General features: G+C 42.1%; 1 protein-coding gene across 4 annotated transcripts in view; it reads right to left on the bottom strand.

The window, feature by feature from the left end:
• The window catches only part of TRAF2 (TNF receptor associated factor 2), a 156,134-nt gene that overhangs the window by 89,098 nt on the left and 40,953 nt on the right, over positions 1–26,083 (bottom strand). For all 4 annotated transcript variants that reach the window (XM_029611590.1, XM_029611591.1, XM_029611589.1 and 1 more), the window contains exons 3-4: positions 16,898–16,976; positions 14,572–14,670 (exon numbers count right to left, since the gene is read on the bottom strand). In XM_029611590.1, the coding sequence (XP_029467450.1) occupies positions 14,572–14,670; positions 16,898–16,976 (178 nt within the window). The remainder of the gene's footprint in view (positions 1–14,571; positions 14,671–16,897; positions 16,977–26,083) is intronic.

Here is a 26,083-nt window from a genome sequence, read left to right as displayed (position 1 = left end):
ATACTTTATAAAACAGGATGTATCTTCGCTTTCAGGCACATCAAAGGCCCCTATTCTGTTAAAGAGTCTCTGCACGGGCCTGTTGCAACAAATAACAAAAGCAATTATCAAACTCAGTCCATCCCATTGTCATGCATTTCAGAGGCCCTGAACGTCTTTGCGCATGCCATCAACCAGAGACTCGCTGGCAAAGAGTTGCACAAGACTGGGCCTGTGACGGAAAAAGCTTTCCCAAGTTTCAACAAGGCGAGCATGGCATAGTGATGGCACATCAAGTAGTCCTCTTTGCGATGACTGAGTGATCAAGTGGGATTATAGATATGTAACGTGGCATTCATACAAGAGAAGGCATATGCCTACATTTTGTGAATCGTAGTTGCCACCTTTTATTTCACATGCCATTCAACCATGAAAAGACAGGCTGCAGCTTTATTAAACCCCTTTAAATTTTATGAGAAAGGTGGCAATTGAACCATACCACACAGCCAAAGCGGCTGCCAAAGCAGTATGCTCACCATTGGACCAGCTGGGTTGCTTCTAATCACCACCACCAGGTCTGCCCTAGGACAAGCTAGGCCAATAATTCCCAACCCTCTCCTGGAGGCACTCTTAACCAGGTGGGTTTTCAGTATATCCCTAATGAATATGTACAAGATAGATTTGCATACACTGGAGACCCAGTGTATGTAAGTCTCTCTCATACATATTCATTGCGACAATCCTGAAAACCTGATTGGATAGATGTGCCTCCAAGAGAAGGGTGGAAGACACTGAGCTAGGCTAACCTTCCCAGTGGGGCTCGTACAGCCTGCGCCATGTGGTTCTCCAGGAACTCACCAATGCTCAGTTATCTGCCACCTGGGCAGATTAGCAATGGCCCAATCCCCATCTGCTGCAAGATGTATTCTGGGTAGCTCACTTGGGAAAAAAAAGAGACCCTCCTCTCCACAGGAGAACCGCCACAACAACTGAATTCCTCCTCAAATCTGACATTAAACATAGATCCTTTGGCTCAGGCACCTCACTTCACTTCCCACCCCAAGCTAAATATAAAATGAGTTGATAAACGTCACCACTGCAACTATACAAAGGTGGAAGGGAAACGCGCTGTGGCAGTGCAGGGAAAAAAAGTAATTCCTCAAGAGATGCATTGTTTGTTTATCATCTCCGCCTCCTGCTAGCCCCTTCACTTTTCCTCTCCTAGGCCTCCCGGCATTAGGGATGTATTTGTTGGGCATTCTTTTCATACATAGTATGAGCATATGTTTTCTACTGTACAAGCATGGACACTTATGCGCTTACCGCAAAATGAATGAACAAATGACCATAGAATGCACATCCCTACCCAGCATTCACTCAGCCAGCCAGCTCACCTGCATCTGCCTTGGTGTCAGATTACCCCACAGCCAAAGTGAGGAACCCACATGGGTGGGGGAAAGGAGGAGATGGGAGGATGAAGGCAGGCAGATTGCCAGGAACACAACTCCATGTTATCGCTGGCTCCTGTACACCACGGCCTTGTTTCTTGCACTTATTAGAATAATAATAAAAAAAAACAAAAAACTACAACTTTCTTTGCAATCCAATTCAAATCTTAAAGTTGACTGACCTGGATGTTGTCAATATTCAGTGATATTGGGGTAAAGCTGGTCGTGTCAGACAGCAGTCCTAAATTTATCTGGTTAACTTTGACTTTATCTGGGTATATTAAGCAAAATAACTGGCTGCATTTTACTGAATATCATTCTGGTAACTTTAGCCTGATAACTTACCCACTTGTTTACTCTCTGAATATGAATTTCCGAGTGTCATAAATCTAATCTTATTATTCCTTGTATAAATAAATTTATACAAAGTCCCTCATGAGAGTCTCCTGAGGAAACTGAAAAGCCATGGGATAGGAGGCAATGTCCTATTGTGGACTGGAAACTGGTTAAAAGATAGGCAACAGAGTAGGATTAAATGGGCAGTTTTCCAAATGGGGCTAGTCGGAGGGAAGGAAAAAGCAGCTGTGTTGCGGGTGCACCTCAGAGACTGTGCTCCTGGTGTCAGGAAGGGCTACTGGCATCAACTGTGTAGTCTGCCAGGGGAGGGGTAGCAGGATTAAAAAGGAGAGAATAAAAAAATGTGAATACCTACTGTACCTGAATATAACTCTCCTTGAGCTATCAAGGAAAGGCATGAGCTAATTCTAAATAGATTGGTGGTACTTGTTGAATATGAGATGCTATGTTGATCTGCATGAACAGTTATTTCCTGAAAAACCTTTTAACACTTCACTTGTTGGCATACCTTGTGCTACTCACATGGCCTTATAGCATGAAGGAAAACAGGATGGCAATTAAAAAAAAAAAAAAAAAAAAAAAGGAGAGGAGCTGGATTTTTATCTCAAGCAGATACAAAAAACATTAGATGTGGTGGAAGTGGAACAGTGCGATGGCTGTGAAACAGTAGCCTTCATCTGTCTGTGCTTTTGCTTTTTCTGCTTTCAACTCTCTAAACCAGCGGTTCTCAACCGGTGTGTCGCCAAGCACCGGCTGCTGTGTCGCGTGCTCCTGGTCTCTCCCGCTGCTCTTTCTTCCCTGCTGCCGTTGCTGCCGGGCTATCAACACGTTCAAGCCCAGTGGGAACGGCAACAGTGCTAAAAAAAAGCTGTGGCACCCGCGCCTGCCCCCCCCCCGTGACCCGGAACAGGAAGTGATACGCGGTGCACGGGAAGGAGAAAGAGCAGTGCAGCGTGATAAAGTAGCAGCGGCGGCTGCAGCATTGGCCCCCGAGCAATTGAAGCAGACGGTAATCGGGAAAGGAGACAGCAGCTTGAGCCTCCCGCGGCCGATGGGATTCTACTTTCTTGGCCTGCGGGGGCGGGAGCAGGAGGCTGCTGCAGCTACCATTTGTGCTCGGGGAGGGGCGGGGAAGAGGAAGTGAGTGAGAGAAAGAAGCAGCCAGCCTGCGTGTGAGTGAGAGAAACTGGTCAGAGAGCTGATGTGTGTGTATATGTGAGAGACAATGAAAGTGACTGCTCAAGGAGATGACTGATGTGTATGTGAGAGAGTGTGAGACATTAGTCAGGGAGGTGACTGATGTGTGTGTGTGTGTGTGTGTGAGAGAAAAAGCATGGAAGTGAGAAATCTGGGTATGTGAGAAAGCATGGGCGTAAGAAGCCTGGTGTTGGGGGGGTGGGTGTGAAAGAAAGCATGGGAGTGAGAAGCCTGATTATGTGAGAGAGAGAGGATGGGAGTGGGAAGCCTGTGTGTGTGTGTATGCATGAAAGCGAGAGACTGGTTGGTAAGGTGACGGTGTGTATGAGAGAAAGACTGGTGTGTGTGAATATGAGAGAAAGAATGTGATTCAGGGAATGAGAAGCCTGTGCAGTGGAGAGCGAGAATGGAAATGAGAGAGAGACTGGTGTGTGTGTGTGTGTATGTATGTGTGTAACAGAGAGAAAGTGATTATGGGAATAAGAAGCCTGTGCATGTGAAGAGAGTGAGCATGGGAGTGAGAAACCTGGGTGTGTGTGAGACACAGTATGTGAGGGAGAAGCCTGTATATCTGAAAGAACATGGGAGTGGGAAGCCTGTGTGTGGGTATGCATGAGAGAGATCAGGTGACTGGTGTGTGTTTGTGTGTGTGAGAGAAAGAAAGTGATTATGGGAATGAGAAGCCTGTGCATGTGGAGAGAACAAGCATGGGAGTGAGAGACTGGTGAGTGCGTGTGAGAGACAGAGAAAGTGATTATGAGAGTGAGAAGTCCGTATATGTAAGTAGAACACGGGAGTGGGAAGCCTGTGTGTGTGTATGGCATGAGAGAAACTGTTCAGGAAGGTGACTGGTGTGTGTGTCACAAAGACTGTTTGGGAGATGATTGGTGTGTGAGAGACAGAAACTGGTCATGGGGGCATGACTGGTATGGTGTGTGTGTGTGAGAGACATGGGCATTAAGGAAGAGGACCATGAGTATAGAGCTTAGCCTCTACTGCTGCTTCTGGTGTGTGCTACGGCCTGCAAGGAAGAGGAGTAGGAGAGCTGCTGGAGGGGATAAGTAAAGGTGGCTTTTAAAGTTTATTTTTCTTGATTGACTGCCATTTTAATTATTTAATATTATGTGATGTGTCTGCTTTTTTTGAAATATTTTATTGGTGTTTGGAGAATTTTTAATAGTTTTTATGAGTTTTTAATTGTTGGATGTTATTCTGTTTATAGCTGTTTAGAAACATTTATTCTGCTTATTAGTATAGTTTTACAATTATTTCTGTGTGGGGATACACAGCTGCTTGCTAGTTCTGTTTTCCTAATAAGAGGTGTATTGGTTTTTAGGGCTTGATTTAATATTTATAGTGTTGCCTTTTCATAGATAGGGTTGCTCCTGTTTGAGTGTATTCCATAATACAGGTGTAACTGTGTGCGGATTAGTTTATGTGCATTACTACAGATCCTGGGAGTATGTTAGGTCGGTTCTGTGTCTGTTACCGAGATGAGATATTTTACTAGCATGTAAGAGTTTTATCAGTCTTATTTGTTGTGTTTTCTCAAGAAGACATGCATTGGTGGTAAACTGCTGTCTTTTCATGAGTAGGGCTATTGAGCCTGGAAGTAGAAGGAGTTTGAGTTGCTGTTACTGAGATGACACCAGAACCAGAATATCTTTTTTGTAGGGTGAGTTGTATGGGGAATGTCACAATTCTGCTTTACATCCATTATTGTGGGTCAGGGGGGTTCCCGTGGATGCAAACTGTAATTTTACATCTAGCCCCGTGACGATCATGGGTCAGTGTGTCACGCATGTGAGAACCATCTGTCAGGTGTGTCCCGACAGAAAAAAGGTTGAGAACCACTGCTCTAAACCAAGGGTAAAGATCACTTAACTCTGGGTCAATTTGGCTGTATGCCAAAGATGGCACCTGTAGTGACACAGAGATGAACTTTGTTTTATCCACCATGCAAGAGAGCAGAAGCAAAAAATTGCAAACGATCCCCAGAGAAGGTGGAAATTAGTGCTGCTTTGGGACTCCACTGTCAGAGACTAGATGTCAGAACAAGAAGGGTAACTGACAAATACTATAGCTTGAAGTACTGACCCGAGGGGGAGATACAGCTGAGGACTATATGATCAAGCTAGAGAGAGCTCATAAAGCATTGGGCCGCCAGTAAAAGAATGTTCAAGGACATAGCTGCCAGCTTCCACCACTTTAATATCAAGAATAATGATTTTATTAAGTCCAAGAAGTTGGGCACTATTGGCTAGCAGGGGCATAATCTGGAAATTTTCAACAATCTCTCCCCTATTATTCATAAGAGCTGAAAGAAATTACTCTGCTTCTTCGCAAGGAAAACATTAGACATAGATGGATTTTCCCCATTTGGTTTACTTTTCACAATCAGTGGCGTTACATCCAGAGTTAAAACTGTAAGAAAAGCTGTTTAGATACTTTGGGCAGCACATACAACAACAAAAATACCACAAAGCTAGGATGATCCCTCTGCCCCCATGCATAAAGAGGATGTTCCCAGATGGTAGCATAAAACTAAAGGGGGTGGGAGGCTTCGGAGGCATTCTGGTGGTTGGATGTCATCCAAGGACAATGCAAGTTGATGGGAATCTGTGTTTCAATCTTTGGTTGAATCTCTGGTCTAGCTGGAACTTAACTTTTGGGTTCCACCTATCTATTTAGGCATGCTGAGTATTTTACATTAAAACCACTAGTTACTCAACCTCAAGAATATATCTTTTAACATTTACAGAAACTACTGGTCCTATACAGGAGATCTTTATTACATCGGATCCTACTGTAGACTATTAGTACTCAGCCTTCCAATACTGGGGAAGAAGTTATTATCTCTAATGATCTCTCCCCAGTGACGAGTACTTTAAAGCAGATTGTATAGGAAAGAGAGGTTATTGTGTTAAAAATGTCTATTTGTAAAAAAAACTTGCTATCTACACAAGATTGTTTTCTTGATGTATTTTGGAAAATTGATAAATAAATAAATAAATCACTAGTTACACTAGTTAGGCTGTAAGGTGATTACTGTTTATTAGTTTCCATTTAACAATTTGTTCAGTTATGGATTTGGATGGGTTTGTGGAAGGATGTCATTCCTTCAGGAGGAATGTGTCTACCAATTGATATAGGAGGAAGGAGAGGGGAACAGGAATGGGGTGGGGAGGATAGGGAAAAGGGGTTATTCTGGCTCTTTATAGTGGGGGAACTTCCTCTGTGGGAGTATGAAGGACTTTAGAATTGTATTTATAAACGTAAAGGGGATGAACACCCCTTTTAAACAACTCCTGTTGAAAGGGGCCTCTTCATTAAAAGTGGCAATTTTGTTTTGTTAAGTAATACATTTGAGAAAGAGTTGAGGGCTTACTCAGATTGCCCTTGGTTGTTCTTCAATTTTTTGCTTCTTACACTACAAAAACACACCCCCAAAAAAAACCAATATTGTGAAGTTGGGGTATTATTTTCTAAGGAGTTTAAGGTTAATGTTAAAGAAGTTAGATGGGACTTAGAGAGTAGATACAATATATAATTAAGTTTTTTCTGGGAAAGGCTATTTTTCACCTTGGTTAACTTATATGCACCTAATTTGGCTCAGGGAACCTTTTTGGATTTGCTTTCTAAAGTTCTCTCCGAATGTGTAGAAGATCAACTGATTGTTGGGGGGGGGGGGAGAGGGGGGACGGACTTTAGTATTACCAAAGGCCCATGGCTGGACAACTCACGGGGGACTGGAAACCATGGTGCTCAACACAGATATAAACTCAAATGCTTCATGAACAGATGGGATTTACTAGATGCTCAAAGGCTTCTATAATCCTACAGCTCAGGATTATTCCTTTTTCTCTAGACCCCCAAAATTCCTACTCTCATACTGATCTTTTTCCTAATAGATAAATCTTTAATGACTTTTCTTCAAGATGCTGCTTTAGGAGATATCACATGGTCAGAGCATGCTCCTATGTGGCTGGGTATTTCCCTCTTTTATAATGATATTAGTAGGATATCCAGAAATATCTACTTACTAATGATACCCGTGATGTCACCCCAGTTACGATCTGGGAAGGTTTAAAAGCTGTGGTGTGAGGAAAGTTGATTTCTTGGGCTTCAATTAAGAAAAGGCAGAAAGCTCAATCTAAAACTGACCTATTCCAAAGGATCGCGAGATTAGCACATTTACATAAGAGGCATGGAGATCAAAATACATTGCTGCACAAAACTGCAGCTTGGACCAATTATACGCTTTGGAGTCAGAAACTCTCTCTTTCCACATGGATTTGGTTAAGCAAAAGTATTTTTAATACAATAATAAGTCTAGCAGGCTTTTGGCTAGGAAATTAAAGAAATACTCACAAACTCAAACTGTTAGAATTAAGGCATTACAAGACATATAATTCGAATATCAGAAGTGATTTTCCCAATATTATGAGGAATTATATTTACAGGATCAGTCTGTTCAGGAAAGTGAGACAGACTACCTAGGTGAATGGCACTTCCTTTTCTCTCTCCAGAAAGCCAGAAGTTTATGCTTAATAAAGAAATCATTTAGTCTGAGGTATTACAACTGATGAAAGAACTGAAGCCTGGTAAAGCCCCTAGAACCAACAGATATTCCACTAAATTTTATAAACTATTTAGTACTAAATAGTGTTGCTCCGTCACGGAAGGGCCGACGCCCTCGAAAGGGCTGAGACCAAGACCGAGACCTCGAAGAATAACCTCGAGCCGAAGCACCACGCCCCCGAGCTGCATATCGATGTGGACCCCGAAACCGGGTCGGGGAAGGCACAAAAGCTCGGGACTGTTTCGGTCAGTCCTCTGGCAGCTTGTGAACCTTGTTCTCACCCAAGGAGTTAATGAGCTGCTCAAGGTCCTCACCAAAAAGCAACTTACCCTTGAAAGGCAAAGTGCCCAAGCGCGCCTTGGACACCGGGTCCGCTGACCAATTGCGTAACCAGAGGAGCCATCTGGCGGAAACCGCCGAGGCCATTGCCTTGGCCTGAAGGCAGAGAAGATCATACAGGTCGTCAGCCCCATACGCAATAACACCTTCCAATCTTTCAGCCTGCTCAGCCTCTGCAGAGGGAAGATCCTGGGTGCTGAGTAATTGCTGAATCCACCTAAGGCCGGCCCGCTGCATGAGACTGCTGCAAATAGTCATCCGAACACCTAATGCCAGTACCTCGAAGATACGTTTGAGGTGGAACTCAAGTTTGCGATCCTGTGCATCCTTCAAGGCCGCAGCCCCCACCACCGGAATAGTGGTGGGCTTAGTTACAGCGGAGACGGAAGAATCCACTGTGGGAATTTTCAGCAACTCCAGGCAGTCCTCCGGGAGTGGATAAAGCTTATCCATGGCTCTCCCGATGCGGAGCCCCGCCTCGGGAGCTTCCCATTCCCGTAGGAGAAGCAACTTGAGCATGGGGTGAAAAGGAAAAGCTGAAGCCTAGGCCCGGAGTCCCACCAGGACCAGATCCATGTGTTTAGGTAGTGCTGCCGTAAGAGTGTCCGTCGGTGGACCTTCAACTCCTAATTCCTGGAGGACAAAAGGAATGAGGGGTTCCAGCTCCTTCTGAAATAAGCGGAGTACCCTGGGATCATCCCCTTCGAGAGGGGGAAGTGGTTCTACCAAATCCGCAGCCGAATCCGGGTTTCCCAAAGGTGCCGGAAGGTCCGGGCAGGAGGGGGCCCCTGGGACCACCCGCACCCGGACTGCCCCCTGCGGCTCCAGGGCCCTCCTCCTCCTGCAACCTGGCCAGGTAGGATTTGTGCATGAGGAGCACAAAATCTGAAGAAAAACGAGGCCTAGACTTGCTGGGCGGGGGATGGGGGCAAGAACCCACAAAATCATCCTCCCCTGCGCCGAGCAGCCCCGAATTGGGAGCTGCTAAAATACTCAAAATGTCCACCATGCGCCAACCCGGGAACGGCCTGGCTATGTGTCTTGAGGAGCGACCCCGGGCTGGATTTGGCTGCGCTGCCTGGGAGGGTCCTTCCCCACCCGGCAGGCGCGAAAATCACGTCGAGGACTCCCCTCAGGCTAGGCAGCAGTGTGATCATGGCATGACAGTGAAGGGAGCCGCAATCACAAAGAAAAAACAGCTGATTTGGTTGCACTTGCTACCGGGAGGAGCGGAGGCAGAGGACTGAACTCTGCTCGCTCCTGGCTGAACACCCGGCTGCCGACAACAGAGGTAAGAACCTTAACTAGTGGGGAGACTGAAGATATTAAAGAATACCTCTGTGTTTGTTTATTTTATTTATATATATATATATATATATATTTTTTTTTTTTTTTTAAAGAAAGGAAGAGAGTTTTGTGTGCCCTAAAGGCACTGACAGGAGAAAAATCTCCTGACCAACTTAAAGGCAGACAGGTGAGGGCTTAGACCACCAGTGAGTGACGACCACCAGTTTCACCCCCTTAGGAGCACTGGGAATAGGGGCTTAGGCTATGCTGCAAGACACAAGGGGCCAAGCCCCCCTAAGCCCCCCAAGAGCATGGAGACAGTGCTGTCTTCAAAGAAGAAAAGACAGAGTCAATTCCTTTTTTTTTTTTTTTTTTTTACTAAAACCCAAAAGGGTGTTTGCTTGATCCTTTAGGAAAAACCCAAAAACTGGAAATAGGTCCAAACTAGCCAAATCAGGAGACTGCACGTTGAGCTGATCCATCTGCTGGAGACAGACAAATACTGAAGGGCTGCAGGGTAGGCTCTGTCCTGATATAGGATACCCTTTTCAGTTTTGGTCTGTCTCCATCTGCTGGACAGGAGGCTCAAGCCACGGTCTGGACTGATCCGGGTACATACAGGGAACCCATGATTCCTACTCTCGCATAGATTATCTACTTTACAGGGGGAATATATTTCCAAGGGTCACACAAACAGAGATTGGGCTACCGATAGTCTCCGATCATGCCCTGGAATGGTTAGACTCAGAGGGATTCTCCTGAAACCCCCTTGTTCTATGGCGATTTCCCAGATATTTGTATACTGAATTTCTCCATAAAAAATGGGAGGATTATACACATGACAATGAAGCCCATTTACAGACGCCTATCCTGTTTTGGGATGCAGCCAAGGTAGTTCTACGAGGCAAGATAATATACATAGCTGCTCAGAGAAAGGATATGTCTAAGCAAATCTTATCTTTGGAACACCAATTACATAGGGCTAAGCATAGATAATGAAACTCAAAAGACCTCGGCCACTAAGGCGCAACTTATGGAAATCCAAACTGCGCTTAATTCTCTCTTACATCAGCGAGCCCAGAAGTCATTGCTGTACTATAAAGTTAAATTTTATCTCCATGGCAACAAAGTGGGAAGGATGTTGGCCAATTTAATGAGACACTGGGGTAGTCAAAAATATATTAAGGCCATGAAGGTACTAATGGTGAGATAAAGAATGCAACAAAAGACATTAGCGCTATATTTTGTCAATTCTACAAGGTGTTATACAGCCGTCCCTCAGGTCTGAGGGGGGACGTTGGGGCTTATCTACAAAGAATAGGCCTCCCGAAACATTCTGAGAGTGAGAGAGAAACATCCCAGTCCAGCTGGAGGAGATACAGAGGGCAATGCACCAAGCTCCTCTTCTTAAGACCCCAGGACCGAATGGGTATTCTGCAGAATTCCTTAAATTAATGGGAGACAAGATTCTTTTACCCTTGGGGAAATGTACAATGACCTCATATCGCAAGGGCATTTCCCTCTAACCCTGAACCTGGCTTATACAGTGATCCTCCCTAAACCTGGAAGGGATCCGCTATTGCCAGGATCCTATCGTCCTATCTCCTTATTAAAGTTCGATGTTAAATTTTTAGCGAAAATCATGGCCGATAGATTAGCTATATGCCTTCCCGATTTGATTAGTGACACGCAAGTAGGGTTTGTAAAGGGGAGACATTCAGTCTTTAATGTCCGTAAAGTATTGGCCTCAATGGAATATAGTAAAATGACAGGATTGCCCTCGCTCCTTCTCAGCTTCAATGCTGAGAAGGCATTTGATCATGTCAACTGGCAATTTATGTGGGCAGTACTCCACGAGATGGGTTTTGAGGGATTCTTTTGTTCTGTATTGAATTTACAACAACCCATGTGCTTCTATTCTGGTAAATGGGACCCCATCTGATAGCTTTGGGTTCCACCAAGGCACCCAACCAGGGTTGCCCACTCTCACCATTATTATTCCTTTTCACATTAGAACCCTTACTGCTTAGGATCAGGAATAATTCAAAACATTAAGGGCATACCTGTGGGTACAGGACCCAACTGTATGTTTAAACTTTCGGCTTTTGCCGATGATATTCTAGTTCATATTACAGATGTCATTTCTTCTCTACCAGCCCTCTTAGAAGAATTTCAGGCATATGGGGCATTGTCAGGTTTCAAACAATTTGGACAAAACTGAAGCCTTGCCTATGAGGGATTCCGTGAGGGCACTTTGCAGATTCCAATTTCCTTTCCATTGGGAACTGGAAAGTTTTAAATACTTGGGAATAACTCTTTGAAGGGATTTATCAAAAATTCAACACGGGAATTTTCAGTCTACCCTCCGTCATACCTCCACTCTGTTACTCTATCCCTAATAGGCCGGGTGAACCCACATCAAATGTCGATCCTACCAAAAGTGGCTTTATTTATTTCAAACTCTGCCCTGGTGGATGACATGTAGGGAAGCTGATAGGATTGAGAAACAAATGCACAGGTTTCTCTGGCGTAAATCTCAGCCGCGTATACGCCTAGCTCGCCTAATGGCGGCTTGGGAACATAGAGGGCTGGGGTTAGCAAATCTCCAATTTTACAATGGAGCCTGCAATCTCAGACATACTGGGGACGACTTTCTATACTCCCTTACCTATTGAATCTACTATAGTTGTCCTCTCACGCTTCGTTATATTCTACACAGACCATGTACAATCTTGCCATCTCATCTACAGGGAGGTGCCCTTGTAGTCCCCATAATAAGAGCGTGGCAGTGGTACTGTAGCCTAAGATTGACTATCGTATATCCCATTTTTTGCCCATCTCGGGAAATGCTGATTTTAGCCCGGGCTCTTCTAAGCCCTTTCGTGAATGGACACGGAAGGGGATATTTATTGTACAGCAGGTTCTTACCGATGAGGGCTCGATTATGTCTTTTGCAGAGCTTTGTACTAAATATGAGCTATCAGATAAGCAACAGTTTGCCTATATCCAGCTATGCCATTATCTTCGCTCTTTAGATCTTACTGCCCTGCATGGCGATCAGCAGGAGATAATGTAAGAGCTTTTTGATATGGATGATCCGGATCGCTACTCTATCTCTTTCTGGTACAAAATGTTAAGGAATCCCCAACAAGGTTCCAGCCTCTGAGCAGCAGTGAGGGCCTGGAATAGAGAATTACATACAGCTCTAACAGAGGAGTTCTTATTCACCTGTTTTTCATGAGGGTGCATTATAACTATTAATGCCGCCCTTCGAGTGACTCAATTCAAATTCCTATTTTGGGCATTCTGCTCTCAGTCCCAGGCATTTAAGTGCCATTTAACACCCACAGCATTTTGTCTGAAGTGTAGAGAGATAACTGGGATGTTGGGACATAGTTTCTATACTATGTCCCAACTTCTATACTTCTGTACCTCTGTCCAAACATTTTGGAAAGAGGTACAGGAATTTGTGCGTATAATCACAAAAGTGACACTCTCTCTAGATATAAAAGTGTTTTTATTTGATGACCTCCGTTCTGTGCATTTCCTAATTGGTATATTAAATTATGGTGCCGGAAAGCACTCTTACTAGCTAAAATATGTATTCTCCAACACTGGACGAGTGAGGATCCTCCTACTATTGGGAAATAAAAAATTTTATATTCCAAGCCTGCCTCATGGAAAAATATATAGAGCATTTGGAAATGTCTCAGAAGCATCGACTTTTCCTACAAATTTGGGACCTGTACCTGCAACATATTTCCGTTCGAGCACGAAGTTTAATTCTGACTGATATTACTTTACCACAGTCTGTAGATGCTGTTAGTTAATTTTGCGATTCGGCCCTCGATGTCCGTCTTAATCTGTGTAAAGGGCGCTGGTGGGGGGGCGAAGGGGGGGGGTAAGGAAAATTTAAATTGTATTATAACAGAGCTGTATCTTTATTTGGTATTGATAGCTGAGGTGCTGCAGAGTCCACTCACCTTGGCTTATGTTTGTTACATGGTTTCCACTTTCTTAATAAACAGATTTAAACATAAAATGTGTTAGAAGTTTGAGACGATAATGTTTAACTTCATTAGATAAAGATCATCTTATTATCTTATAGATAATGTCCATTCCTGAAAGATTCAGATGTGCTTTGTAATACACTGCACAGGTGGTTTTGGTTTCCAGATATTTTATAAGTTGAAAGGCTTTCAGACTATACAGTCAGCCACTATGCTTCTTGGGTTGTTGAAGGAATGATTTGCATGTGACTAGTGCCATTATCAAAAAACAATCCATATGCTGCCAAACAGACATTGTGCCTTGCATAAGAACTCTCACAGATGCAGTGTTATGTCACATGAAGATGGTAACTTTCACACCAGCACGCAAAGATGTGGCGATTTTATAATTTGCGTGCACATATCATAAAATAACATGGGCACACACTTTTTTGTGGGCATGCGCCTTAAGCACATAACTCCCGCTTCTATTGCACAAGTCAAGGAATTTTAAAGGGGGCGTGAGTCCACACCATTGTGGGTTTTACCAGTTCGCCCACTTAACAGCTATGTCCAAAACTCCCCATGATTTGATAGCCAGCATTCCCCCCAGTTACCCCAGACCCTTGAAACACACCAGAAATGGCTTTAAAAAAAATTGTTTTTCAACTTACACCACCTCCATGTAGAAGTAAACTTATGCAGCCGTGGACTTGGGTGCATGCCGGGGCACGTTAAGTAAATATGTGCATATCTTTTAACCACACCCCGAAATGTCCACACCCCCCGCCCCTTTTTGAAATCTATTGAGATGTGCACGCATCTGTGTGGCTTTTAAAATTCACCTTTAAGATTCCTGTTCCCATCTCCTTGGGCTTACATGAGAAAATGTGTCCTAACAACAACTGGAACGGGTGGCCTACAACATTGAAGGCAGAAGTTCTACCAATACACCCAAAAGAAATCATCTGTCATGCTGCTGGGTAGACTTGTCTTGCTGCCTTTAGATCAGACCGTTGCTAATTCTAGTACCAAACTCAACTGCCTTTTCTTAAAGAGGAGGTTCCATATCTGTGACTCTTACCACTGCCAGAAATTTGGAGTCCTGGTCATGACAGCAGCTGGTGGGCTCAAAGACAGAACTGCAGTAAGTTACAATCTCATGCCCCTTAGAAAACCGCTGCTATGATGTCAAGCCAAAGCTGAGGGATACTTAAGGAAATCTCCTGCGCTTTTGTGAATAAAAAAGTACATGGTACTTCAGGTTAAGACCCTCTTCCCATTGTTAACGGCAGATCAGAACTGATGAAGTCTATGCAGGATCTGAGCAGGAGATGGCAATCCCAACCCACTCTGACTCTGCTCAGGATGTGAGATGCAAAATCTTTTTTACCTCATAGTCTTTAATGGTGCCTTTCCACATACATCCATTATTTGGACAGATAGCCGGCAGACTTTCCACCTCTCGACGAGCTGCATTATCTGGGAAAGCCTCAAAGGAAAAGAGCGAGAAATTCTTCAGTGAATACAGCTATAGAATTTACTGAAACAATAAAACAAGTATCTTCTTCTCAACTAAACTGCAAGTACCCCATGTCCCTACCCCCATCAGGCCAGTGGTTGTAAAGCAGGTTGATCATGAATAATATGAGTCAATGTGACTGATATTACACACCAGCACAGATTTCTTTTCAAATGCTTTAGGATAAAATACTGGCCACAACTGCTATTTTTGGAATCAAATGAATACTGAAACATGCTGCAATAATACAACAGCATCTTTATATGTCACTTTTCACAAGGAGCCCTTTGTCTTTTAATGGCAAAGATGTTAAGAAATCTTGGAGATGGCTCTGTTTGATAAACTATTTAAACTGGATCCTTCTACCTCCAAGCATTTAAACCCCCATTCCATTTCATTTGTTAGTTATTTTACTTGTCCTTTTACCAAAGCACCCAGAACAGGCTACAAAATAGTCAATAAAAATAATAATTCAGACATAGGCCAACTAGTAAAGTTAGCCGGATAAACTTATCTGGCTAACTTTGAAGGTATATCAATAGTGAAACTGCACTATTGAATGTAGCAGGCTAACTTTAGCCTCCTGACTTTAGGACGGCTCTTTGTGCCAACCAGATTTAGCTGGCTAACTCTGAACATTGGAGTTACGCCCTCGGAACACCCTTAACCTAGCCGGCTAGAATTTAGCCAGATGTGTGCCCACATATGTTCGTATTTAGCTGGCTAATATCCGAGTTAGCTGGCTAAATGCTTTTGAATATGGACCTCAATACAAATAAATCACAAAAAATATAACTCACTCACACAAACAATAACCCTTGAACAAACCAGATTCCCCGCCCCCTGCCTCGAACCACTTATTACCCCCAGTAAATGTGATGCAAAAAGCAGAAATAGCCCCTGGCATTATGGAATGATTTGCAGAGGATATAATTCTTTTATAAGGCTAGGTCTAATAGCATAGCACTGCTGTATGGGAGATTCTGGTTCAACTCCTTACATGCGTTTCTGCTCTTTGGACTGATCAGGGCTAGGTATAGTGAGGGAAGCAGAGTTCACAATCCAAGTGACAGAGTCCCAGACTTCACGTAACAGTGACACCTACTGATTGGTTCAAGGGCTCACTTGCATCTGGCTCCAGAAGAGATCATGATCTGCCCCTTTCAAGTTGACATAATGGTTGGGGCTCAACGCAAGTGTGATAAAAACTGAATAAATCCCGGTAGCTGAGAATGAAGACTCACAGTGCTGTAGCCTCAGTTCCAATTAAGCTGGAAGTCCCACAGGCTGATGCAGAAATCAAGGCATTAAAAGTACTGGTGCACTGGATTTCAGTGCACACTTTTAAGGCTCAGATTAAAAAGAATTTAACTCCTGATGCAGCAAGCTAATAATCTGCTATTGCATCAACAGTTTAAAAAGCACATCGATTTTAAAATATGCGATAGGCACAGGCTGAACTCACATTTTAATTCAAGAAGGTGGTGGCAGAACAAGCGCCCGATACTGAGGAGAGTTCTTATCCAGCTAAGTGATAGCAGCAAACAGCTGCCAGACAGCCAGATAAGTACTGACTTATTCGGCTAAGTGGCACCCGCCACCACATAGACTGATAAGTATATATTTATCCGGCTGAAGTTTTCCTGACTTTTCTGTCCTTTTGTCTTTTTTTTTTGGAGGTTTTTAAAATGCCAGCACAGTAGCGCTGGAAACTTAATTCCAACTCTGACCTGCAATTAAGTTTCCAGCACTAAAAACATTTTGGACTGGGCCAACACACCTCTCTGCATCAGGGAGTACTAAATGCCTCAGTTGCATGAGATTTCCATGTGAGGATACTAAGCACTACTCCCATTTTGGAATGCACACTTTCTGCACGCAAAACTCCTTGCCGCATCAGCGGTAAGTCTTGCATGCAGAAAATGTGTTTCGGAGTATAGGTTGAAAGATGCATTTGGCTCAACACACCAATTAGCTAGAAGGAAGCTACCAGGCCAAAATAATGCCAGTTTATACTCAGAAACAAAAACAATTTAGAAAAAAGAACAGGGATTAAAGATTTTCCTCTAATTTTTGGGTATATTATGTACTGAAAAAAATGGGGGCAACACCTCAGTTTTTATGGCAGAGCTGTTTCAAGTTTACAGAGATCAGGGCAATGCAGAACATTTTATCTTTAAAAGGTGGCTTAACTTACTGAGCTGTTTTCTAAAACTGAAATTCCTTCTTCATATAGCCCTTCCTGCAGACAAGGAGCACACTTCTGAGGTCCAGAGCTCAAATGGGAAAAAGAGAAGACAAATGTCATAACACACATACCAAATCTCCCTAACAAAATAGCACAAGCCATACATACACTCTCAGCTCCACTGTATCTGCACATTCTAGCTTCTTCCAGAAAGAAAACTTCAGATCCACAGTGTCATAATTAGTAACTGAGACAGTTAGGACAGTTGTTCAAGCCTCCATTCTTCCAGTGCTGGACTACTACAATGCACTCCATATTGGCGTGCCTGGAAACAAGCTGAGGGCAATGCGGCTTTTGTAGAACTCAGCCACGCAGCTGATCTTTGGCAAAAGCAGAAGGGAATGTATTACTCCGGTACTAATCAACTTACATTAGCTGACGGATCATCTTTAAGATCTCAATGATGTTCCATAAACTACTGAAGCTGGATTCACTCCCTTGGGAAAAACACTCTACTGAGAATTTATAACCCAACTTGGCCTCTCAGATCTTCCCAGGAAAGACTGACTGTCCTTCGGTCACAAAGGCCCGGCTGCTGGAAATCAGGGAGACTGCTTTTTCGATAGCAGCTCTCAACATTTGGAATTCTCTTCTGAAGGCATTACGTTTGACTGAAGAGTCAAAGGCTCTCAAATCACTACTAAAAACTCATGTACTTAAGCAGGCCTTTGATTAAATATTTATAGAGAGCTGTTTTGTCCTAATATGATTTATGCCCGATCTCGTTTGTTTTAAACTGTGTATGTAATCTGTAAATTACCTAGTATCTGTAGACCATTAATAAATAAATAAATACATAAATAACTTGGCTGCAGGGAAGTCAGAACAAGTTTACTTGTTAAAGAGGACTGGTATGTTACAATCGCCACCTCCCCCAAAACCAAAACAGGATGCGTAGTCTTCTTTAAAAAAAAAAAAAAAAAAAGGCTGCATGCTTGCTTCCTTTTCTAAACGTTCAACCAAGATTAACTCTTTATCTGCAAAGGTGGAATCCTAGACGTAAGAGAAGCAATTTCAGGAGCATTTGGGGAAAATTCAGATTTTGGAGCAGAAAGTTAATGAAATTAAATCGGTCAATGCTGGTGCAATTAAAGAGTGGGGTGCTTTGGAAATAAATAAATTGAAATTTGTTGAAGATAGTTTTAGACATTTAAATCTGTGTCTTCTGAATTTTCCCAAAATAGGAGATTTGCCGCGGGAGACCTTTAATAAATATTTGTTGGAGGTTTTGCACATGCCCAAAGAGGCAGTTCCACCATTAAATACAATTTTTTTTTTTTATCCTCGACAAGCCATGCAAGGGTATTAAATGAATCATCTATGCAATCTCCTATGGTTATTGAAAACTTAAACTTGTCATCTTTTCTGGAAAGCTATTCTCCTGATGTTTGAGAGAGGGCTACTCACACAAATCTTGTTCAAACACAAACAAGACTATTATGCAATTGTATTTTAAAAATATATGAGTACTAGTTTCTTAGGTCAAATTATTTGTATTTATCCTGATGTAACTAGAATTACTCAGGCGATGAAAAAGGGTTTTCTAGCTTTAATGTCAAGAAATGCATGCTTTAGGGGCTTCGTTTATGTTACGATATGCATGGTTAAATTTAACACCAATAATTATGTTTTCTGTACTGCTGAGCAGCTGAGATCTTTCTGGATGCTAAGAGGTTAACAACTTCTACTCCAGTCCCAGGGGCCGATGCAATAAAGTGCACCCAGCCTAGCACACAAGTTTACATGTGGTTGGACATATGTTTTGGACAGGGTAGACTAGCACCCGATGTAATAAGGAGATTAGTGTGTCCAAAACAGATGTGTAGCTGATAACACCCATCACATGTAAATGCCATATAGATGAGGCTACTGGCTACTAATCCCCCCCCACAAATGCAGAAAATTGCTGGGCACCCACCACACACTTTAACAGGGCAAATTTAACTCCAGCCCCAGAAGTGGCATAATTAAAAAATAATGTCCTCTGTGGTTCCTCCTATTTAGTATCGTTGTGACACTTAAATTTACTATTTGTGGTGTTGAAGAATAAATGTATGGTTGGCTTGATTTAAAAAAAAAAAAAAAAAACCAAAACACAAACTATTCTGGATACAACCTCAGCAAGATCAGCCAGAAAAAGAGGGATAAAAACTGACGCTCGTATTGGGCACCCGATGATTTTTGAGTGCTAGGAGTGCTCAATTCTCCCCTAACGCGTCTTTTTTTTATGCAGCCCCTTATTTAAATACTGCATCGGGCGCCCAGGAGATGTGGCTTATTGTGCATCTTATTGCATCAGCCCAATAGTTAGAGTCAAAGATTGTCAGTTTATGGGATTATGTCAGGGAAGAATCATGCTATTGCTGATTTCTTATAAATTTGTTTCCTTTTGTTCCCTCATCTCTTCTAGTTTATTTTCCTCCCCATTGATTTTTGTGGTCTAAACTTATGAGGAGGATCATTAATGTTCTTGTTGTTTTATGATATTGCCTTTATTTTGGTTTAATTTCTAGTTATATGTTTGTTAATATTCCTCATGTTTTTGAACAGAGTCATTAACTTTGTAATAATTACAAAATTGATAAATAAAAAGTTTTTTTAAAACGTCTGCATGCTGAGAAATCATTATGTAAAACTGAATCCCTTAGATTATATGTGATGCATGTTTTATACATTCTAAGAAAATGGTAGCTGTGGACTGTGCAATGGCATGTAATTAATACTCAACATAGATAAGTTAGGGGGTCGGCCCAGTGGCTACAACTACTACCTTATAATCTAGTCAAGACTCGCAGACAATGAGAGCATTTGTGTTAAAATTAAAAAGGAAATGATCAGGGACAACAAGGGTTTAAGAATTAAAAGCAGATAGAAATAGATTTAATGGAGGACAAAGACCACTTTATGCAACAGAATATGCTCACTGGCAAGTACTGGACATTGCCATGTGGAGGACCTGGGTTTGATTCCTAAGTCAGGATTCTATTGCCTACTCCAGTCAGGGCTGGGGACTGCTGTGTGGAAGTGGTATTCACAGCCCCAGTATTCAGAGCCGGTGAAACCATTAAGCGGGACTAGGCGGTCGTCTAGGGCAGCGTCAGTGGGCAGGGCGCTGCCGGGGTACATGAGGGTGCCATTTTCAAAATGTGAAAGAAGGAGCAACAGTAGTCTTGGAATGCTTGCTAGATTTGTGCGACATGGTGTATGAGTGAGAGAGAGAACTGCAAGAGGATGACTATAACTCTATATCTAACACTGTCAGAAGGACATTCAACTCAGGGTGGGTGGCAGTATTACATTGGTCTGCCTAGGGCGCTACAGTTCCTTGCACTGGCTCTGCCTGTGTATGGGAGTCTCAGCCATCGCTCAACAACACCTAGAGGCCAGACTTAGGATCTACATTAGCTGGGTTTCCGAGAGAGATGACTTCCAGCAAAACAGCATTGCTACAATGGCCAGGCTGAGTATGGAAGGAGGATAATCATCAGGTAACTGGAAGTAAAAGCTCATGATACCATAGGTTGGTTCAAAGTTTGACTGCTTGTAAGATCTCTCTCCTTTGCCATCTTCCTCTTTTGTACACTCTTTTGTTAAGATTGTCAATGTTACGAATTGTGAGCTGCTTAGAATAACTTGCATTACAAGTTTTTTTAAATAAATAAAATTAGAATCCCAAAGGAGAAAGAGGAAATTGAAGAGCTTAAACAAGGTCCACGCTGAATTAAAAGGAGCCTACTTTCCAGGATATACGCATGCAGGCATATGTGCACATCCAAAAAAAATAAATAAATAAAAATACACCACACACATCCCTGTTAGAAACCTCATGTCCCCCCTGAGATGTCCTGAAAATTTAATATGGATAGGACACCAGCCAAAAAATGTTATTGGGGGAGGGAAGCCACAGATATAATCTTATAAATCTTCTTTTCTTTCAGAAAGTAAGCTAAAAAGAAAACCCCAAACATTTTATATTACTACTACTAGATGTATGCAGTACACTCCTTTAACATTTTAGTGACATCATTACTTCTGAAATTCTTTTAAGCTGCACCCAGGCAATTCCTTCCTATGGAATAGGATCAGATGTGTTCATTTTATGTGACATTATCTGCGATTCCAAAACAAACATGGGCCAATCAGATTCAGTGTGTGAGGGTTTTGTTTTTTGGTTCTTTTTAACACTGCCACCCACAAGGAATTACATGGGATTGGTTTAAGTTATTTACAGACATGACGACTTAACAGCAATATATTTTAAATGACACAAGAGTGACTATACAGTATCACGTGTATTTACATAAAACTTAAAGTTTGTGTATTATTTTAATAGAAATTTGCTCTTTATTGGTTTGATATCATAAAATACCACAAGTAAAACATCAATAACAGACAGCAAGTCAATACAATAGATAATCTATTAGTTCACACCAGCTTTACATTAATGCCAACAATTATGTTGCAAAGAAGACAATCACTTTTTAAATGGGGCTTGTCCCCTGAGCTCTGATGTAAAAAAATGATTTAACTCCATTGTTCCCTTCCCACTCATCCTGCTTCCCTCCTCTCACACCTGCTGAAATAGCAGGCACTCAGCAAAACAACATCTGTTTTTATAAGGACTTAGAATATTAAAAATGTCATACCAGGAAGGGAACACATTACACATACCTCTAGCCTTCCTGTCTGTCCTTCTAATCATTTTGATTTTTGTCCCAGCAATTTCCTCCTGCTCCTTAATATTGTCAGCTCAGCTGGAACCAGGCTGGGATTTAGCACCATGAGCCTTCATTCACAACTATATGGGTTTTTTTTCTCTATTTTATATTCTCCCCCAAGTTACATTTAGTCCGGTATTTATAGTAATGGTCATGGGCCATGTACCAGTGCTTCCTGCGGAAACCAGCAATCATGGGCCTTTCCCCATTATTTTATAATCTCCCCCAAGTTACATTCAAGTCTAGTCATTGCAGAAATGGTCATAAGTGCTCCCTGTAGAAACCTGCAGTCATAGGCCCCCAGTGTCACACTTATGCAATGACCATGACATTTTCCCCATTCCTCCACAGCAGAGGTAGCGCCTAACTCCCTATGTCCAACTCCATCCCATTCCCACAGGAAGAGGAAATATTGCTTTATTCCCTAGGACCTCATAGATCCAACTACTGAAGACCATTGTCTCAAACTCAGTAGGTGAACCAGAGCATGGAGATTTCAACTTTGGAGATTAGACTTTCATGCTCAGTTATAGAAAGGCAGTGGAGGGGTAACACTACAGTTCAAATTTATCTTAAAATTGGACCCAAGAGATGCGGCCAAAGCCTCTGACAGGCTATCTTGACCCTTCCTATTTGAGGTTTTGGCAGAAGTTGGATTGACTGAGAGATTCAGGGCTTAGACTGCACAAATCAACTATGACAAATCAGAACCATTTCCCTTGGGAGGCCCAAGGCTGGAGTTCTAGACAGATTGTCAGTTTTTAAGGAAGTTAAGGGGGCTTTACATACCTTGGTATCTTCGATACAGAAGAATATAAAGTCTCTATCAAAGAAATTATAGTACAATTCTTACGATTATGAAGGATCTGCTAGAGTGGGAAGACCTTGCCATATTCTGGGCAAGAAGGATCAATTTGCTCTATATGACTATTTTACTAAATTTGCTATACCTGTTTCAACACTTTCCCTGAACTGCCCCAGCAAAGGTATTCAATGACTTGCACAATTTGATAACCAAGTGAGAATTAAGCTAAACTGGTTGGGATTGCCTTGCTCAATATCAGAATATATATTGAGCAGCCAGATTTGTATGTTTGAAGACATGATTTTACAAGGATACAAGCTGGCATCCAATGAAAAAAGAACAGGCTAATGAAGTCAAACTGGCAACTTTGGAAGTAGTTGGCAAGAAGATCAATTTAAGTAGAAATGGGAGTAGAAACAGCCCCATTCTAGCGTACATTCTGCAGATATGGCGACAAGGTAATATATTCCAGGGCCTGATGCAAGAGGTGCTATTCCTGATAGCTCTTCTTTATAAGAATCCAGACATATCAGGGTGCACATTTTTTCCTGCTTTCAAGACTTGGAGAGAGAAGGGTTTAAACATTTGTAGCTCAAATTTATGGAAAGAGAAAGTATTCAAAACTTTCCAAATGCTTAAACAGGATTTGGAAACTAATAAATGAGAATAGCCTTATCAGGCCCTAAATTTGATAAAATTTATGCCAAGGTGGATAAAACTTACAATAAGATGACTGATTTATCAAAGGAACTAAGGGAAGTGAAAGCGAGGTATCCAAAGCAGATGACCAGATCCATGCATTGGAGATAGAGGTTGCAGCCTTAAAGTCAATGATGCAAGGATATGAGAAATTAGATGACCTAGAGAACCAGTCATGGAGGAGCAACCTTAGATTTGTGGGAATTCTGGCGGAGATAGACTCAGAACTTCTTATCAAATTACAATCCTGGCTGCAATCAGATTTGTTCATAGACTGCTGTTGGAAAGAGCTCATTGCCTGGGTCAACGTTTTCAGCACAACAGACAAAGGTGGGAAAAGCAAAGATTTTGAACAATGTGCATAAAACTGAATTGATGCAGGATTACCGTGACAAAAAGAGCTACATTATGATGGCCATAAAGTCCTTTTGTTCCAAAACTATTCGGCATCTGTGGTAACAAAACAAAAATCCTTTTCCCTAATCTGTGTCTACTTGGCTAAAATGCAAATTCATTTTACGCTTCAGTTTCCAGCAAGAGTGCAGGTGGTCCATAATATAATGGTTAATGTTTGAAACTGCATCAGAGACCTGCATCTTTCTGCAGAACCTAGGTCAAGGCTAAGGCCTTTAGGCCTTCACTGAGATTTTGATTGCACAACCATGGGCCTTCTAAGATGGGGGGTGAACCATTCTCAGACTGCAGATTTAGCTGTTATCATGACTGTGCTTGTCTAGGGCTTTGATGACATTTGCTTATGTGCCCTTTTTTCCTGCTTCATGAAGAAATGATGTTCATTTGTTTTGATTTGCTAGTCTCTGTGAGACTTTATGGACAGAACTGGACACAGGGAACTTAAAAGATACACAATGATTTCTTTTATTTTTATGGACATTTGAAACTTTACATTATGGTGCTTGGGTTTTTTTAGTTCCCGATCTTTGCATGTGTGCTCCACTAGAAGAATACGGAGTTTAGTTGGCTTTCTTTTTTTTTTTTTATAATTTTCATTTCTGCAATGAATTGTTGTGCTATATGGGGCAGAGATATGCACATAATCCTTATACATTGAGTTAAATGGTTCACCTAACGTTATTTTCATGATTTTTGAGGGGTGCCGTCTGTGTTTAGATGCAGATAAGTGTGCTGTAGTTTTCATTTTTTGTGCTAGTTTTTGATTTGAGGTTTACAATAGAGGGCTGAGGGCCCCCACCCCCTTGCTCTCTAGTTGTATGGTTACCTATAGTTGGGTCAGTTGGCTATTGATAGAAATATTTCTATGAGGAGAGAGGACAGGTTGGATAGAAGAGAGGAGAATGGATTTGGGGTCTGAAGTTGGATTAGGGTGCAGAGACAGATTTGGGACAGGGGATGGGAGAGTGAACCTTGATGTGTTATTGGGGGCAAGTCCTTTTTGGTTATTGGGACTGGAAGATGGTATGGGGCTGCATTTATATTATGTTACTATGATGCTCTGGTTCAGGCTGGGAGACCATAGCATCCCTATTATCTTTTTTTTTTTTTTTTTTGCAGTATTAAGGTTACGATTCCCCTGTTGTATTATGGTTAAAAATGTTAGATGTGTTATTTTTTTGTTTTGCTTTCCATTCTTTGTCTTATGGGGAAGAAGAGAAAAGGAACAGTTCTTTTTCCCCTTCCAAATACTACAGTTCCCCCTTCTATGTCTCAACCACTTCTTCTGGGAACTCTTATCTCCACTCAGCACTGATCTCCGCTTACCACCTGGACTGGACTCTATGTATCATCTGGTTCTCAGGAGATCCCGGCTCAGCCTTTGGGTGCGCCAAAGGTTTCTCCTGTGGTGAGGGAACCTGTTTTGATGGCCTTTCAGGCATCTGCTGCGATCACTAATGATTATTTGGTGACACCAGCTCTTGGTACTTTACCCTTATCTAACCTCCCTGAGAAACCTGCACAGATTACCATGGAGACATTTTGAACTGTTAAGGGACTGGAACAATCCTTAGGATCTACATTTGAAAATGTGACTAAAGTTGTTGGGCACATTCAAACTCAGGTCATGGGGCATGATCTAGTTATAAAGGGAAATACAGAACATATCTCATGTGGAGAAACAATGTGAGTCACTGGGCAAATGTGATGTAGTTGTGATTAAAGGTCAGGAAAATACTAGGAAATTAAATTTGAGAATACTTAAATTTTCCTAAGTCAGGAAGTATTTCCCCAAATGAACTGCTTAGTAAATTTTATGCTGAGGTTCTTAAAGTACCTCAACAATATTCCACCAATTACCCATTACTAAAGCTTTCTATACAGCCTCTAGACAGACTGCTTCTTCATCTAGCAATCCTCTTAAATTCAGTTCGTCTTATATATTACTTATAGAGAGCTTTCCGACTTATCTTCACTCTGTCCCCAACAAGTAAGGCAGCATCCACAAGCAACACATCATATCATACACCATATCATACACATCACCCATAGGAACTACCAACCAAATCAACAAAAATAACTTATCTCCAACCAGCACCAAACAAACCCTCCTCACTCAAAAATGATTTTCTTCTGGACTATAAGAGATTAACTTTTTGTTTAATACTTATCCTTTTATACCTTAATTCACAATTGTTAAAGAAAATTACTATTTGATTCTTGTAAACCGTTGTGATGGCTTCACCGAATGACAGTATATAAAAAACTCAACAAATAAATAAATACAACCCGCCCTGGCGAAGAGCTTGCTGGCTTCCAGAGCCACCAGGCGACTCCTGGTGCCTCCCTGCCGATTGATATAGGCTACCGTGGTGGAGTTGTCAGAGAGTACCCACACCGCCTTGCGACAGAACAAAGGAAGGAAAACCTTGAGCGCCAGACGGACCACTCGAGCCTACAGCCGATTGATGTGCCAGTGGGATTGAGCTGGGGATCAGT

This window comes from Rhinatrema bivittatum, chromosome 8 (assembly GCF_901001135.1).
Source record: "Rhinatrema bivittatum chromosome 8, aRhiBiv1.1, whole genome shotgun sequence".
NCBI classification, from domain to species: Eukaryota; Metazoa; Chordata; class Amphibia; order Gymnophiona; family Rhinatrematidae; genus Rhinatrema; species Rhinatrema bivittatum.
Note: the sequence above shows the minus strand (reverse complement) of the source record. Positions and strands in the feature narration are given on the sequence as shown.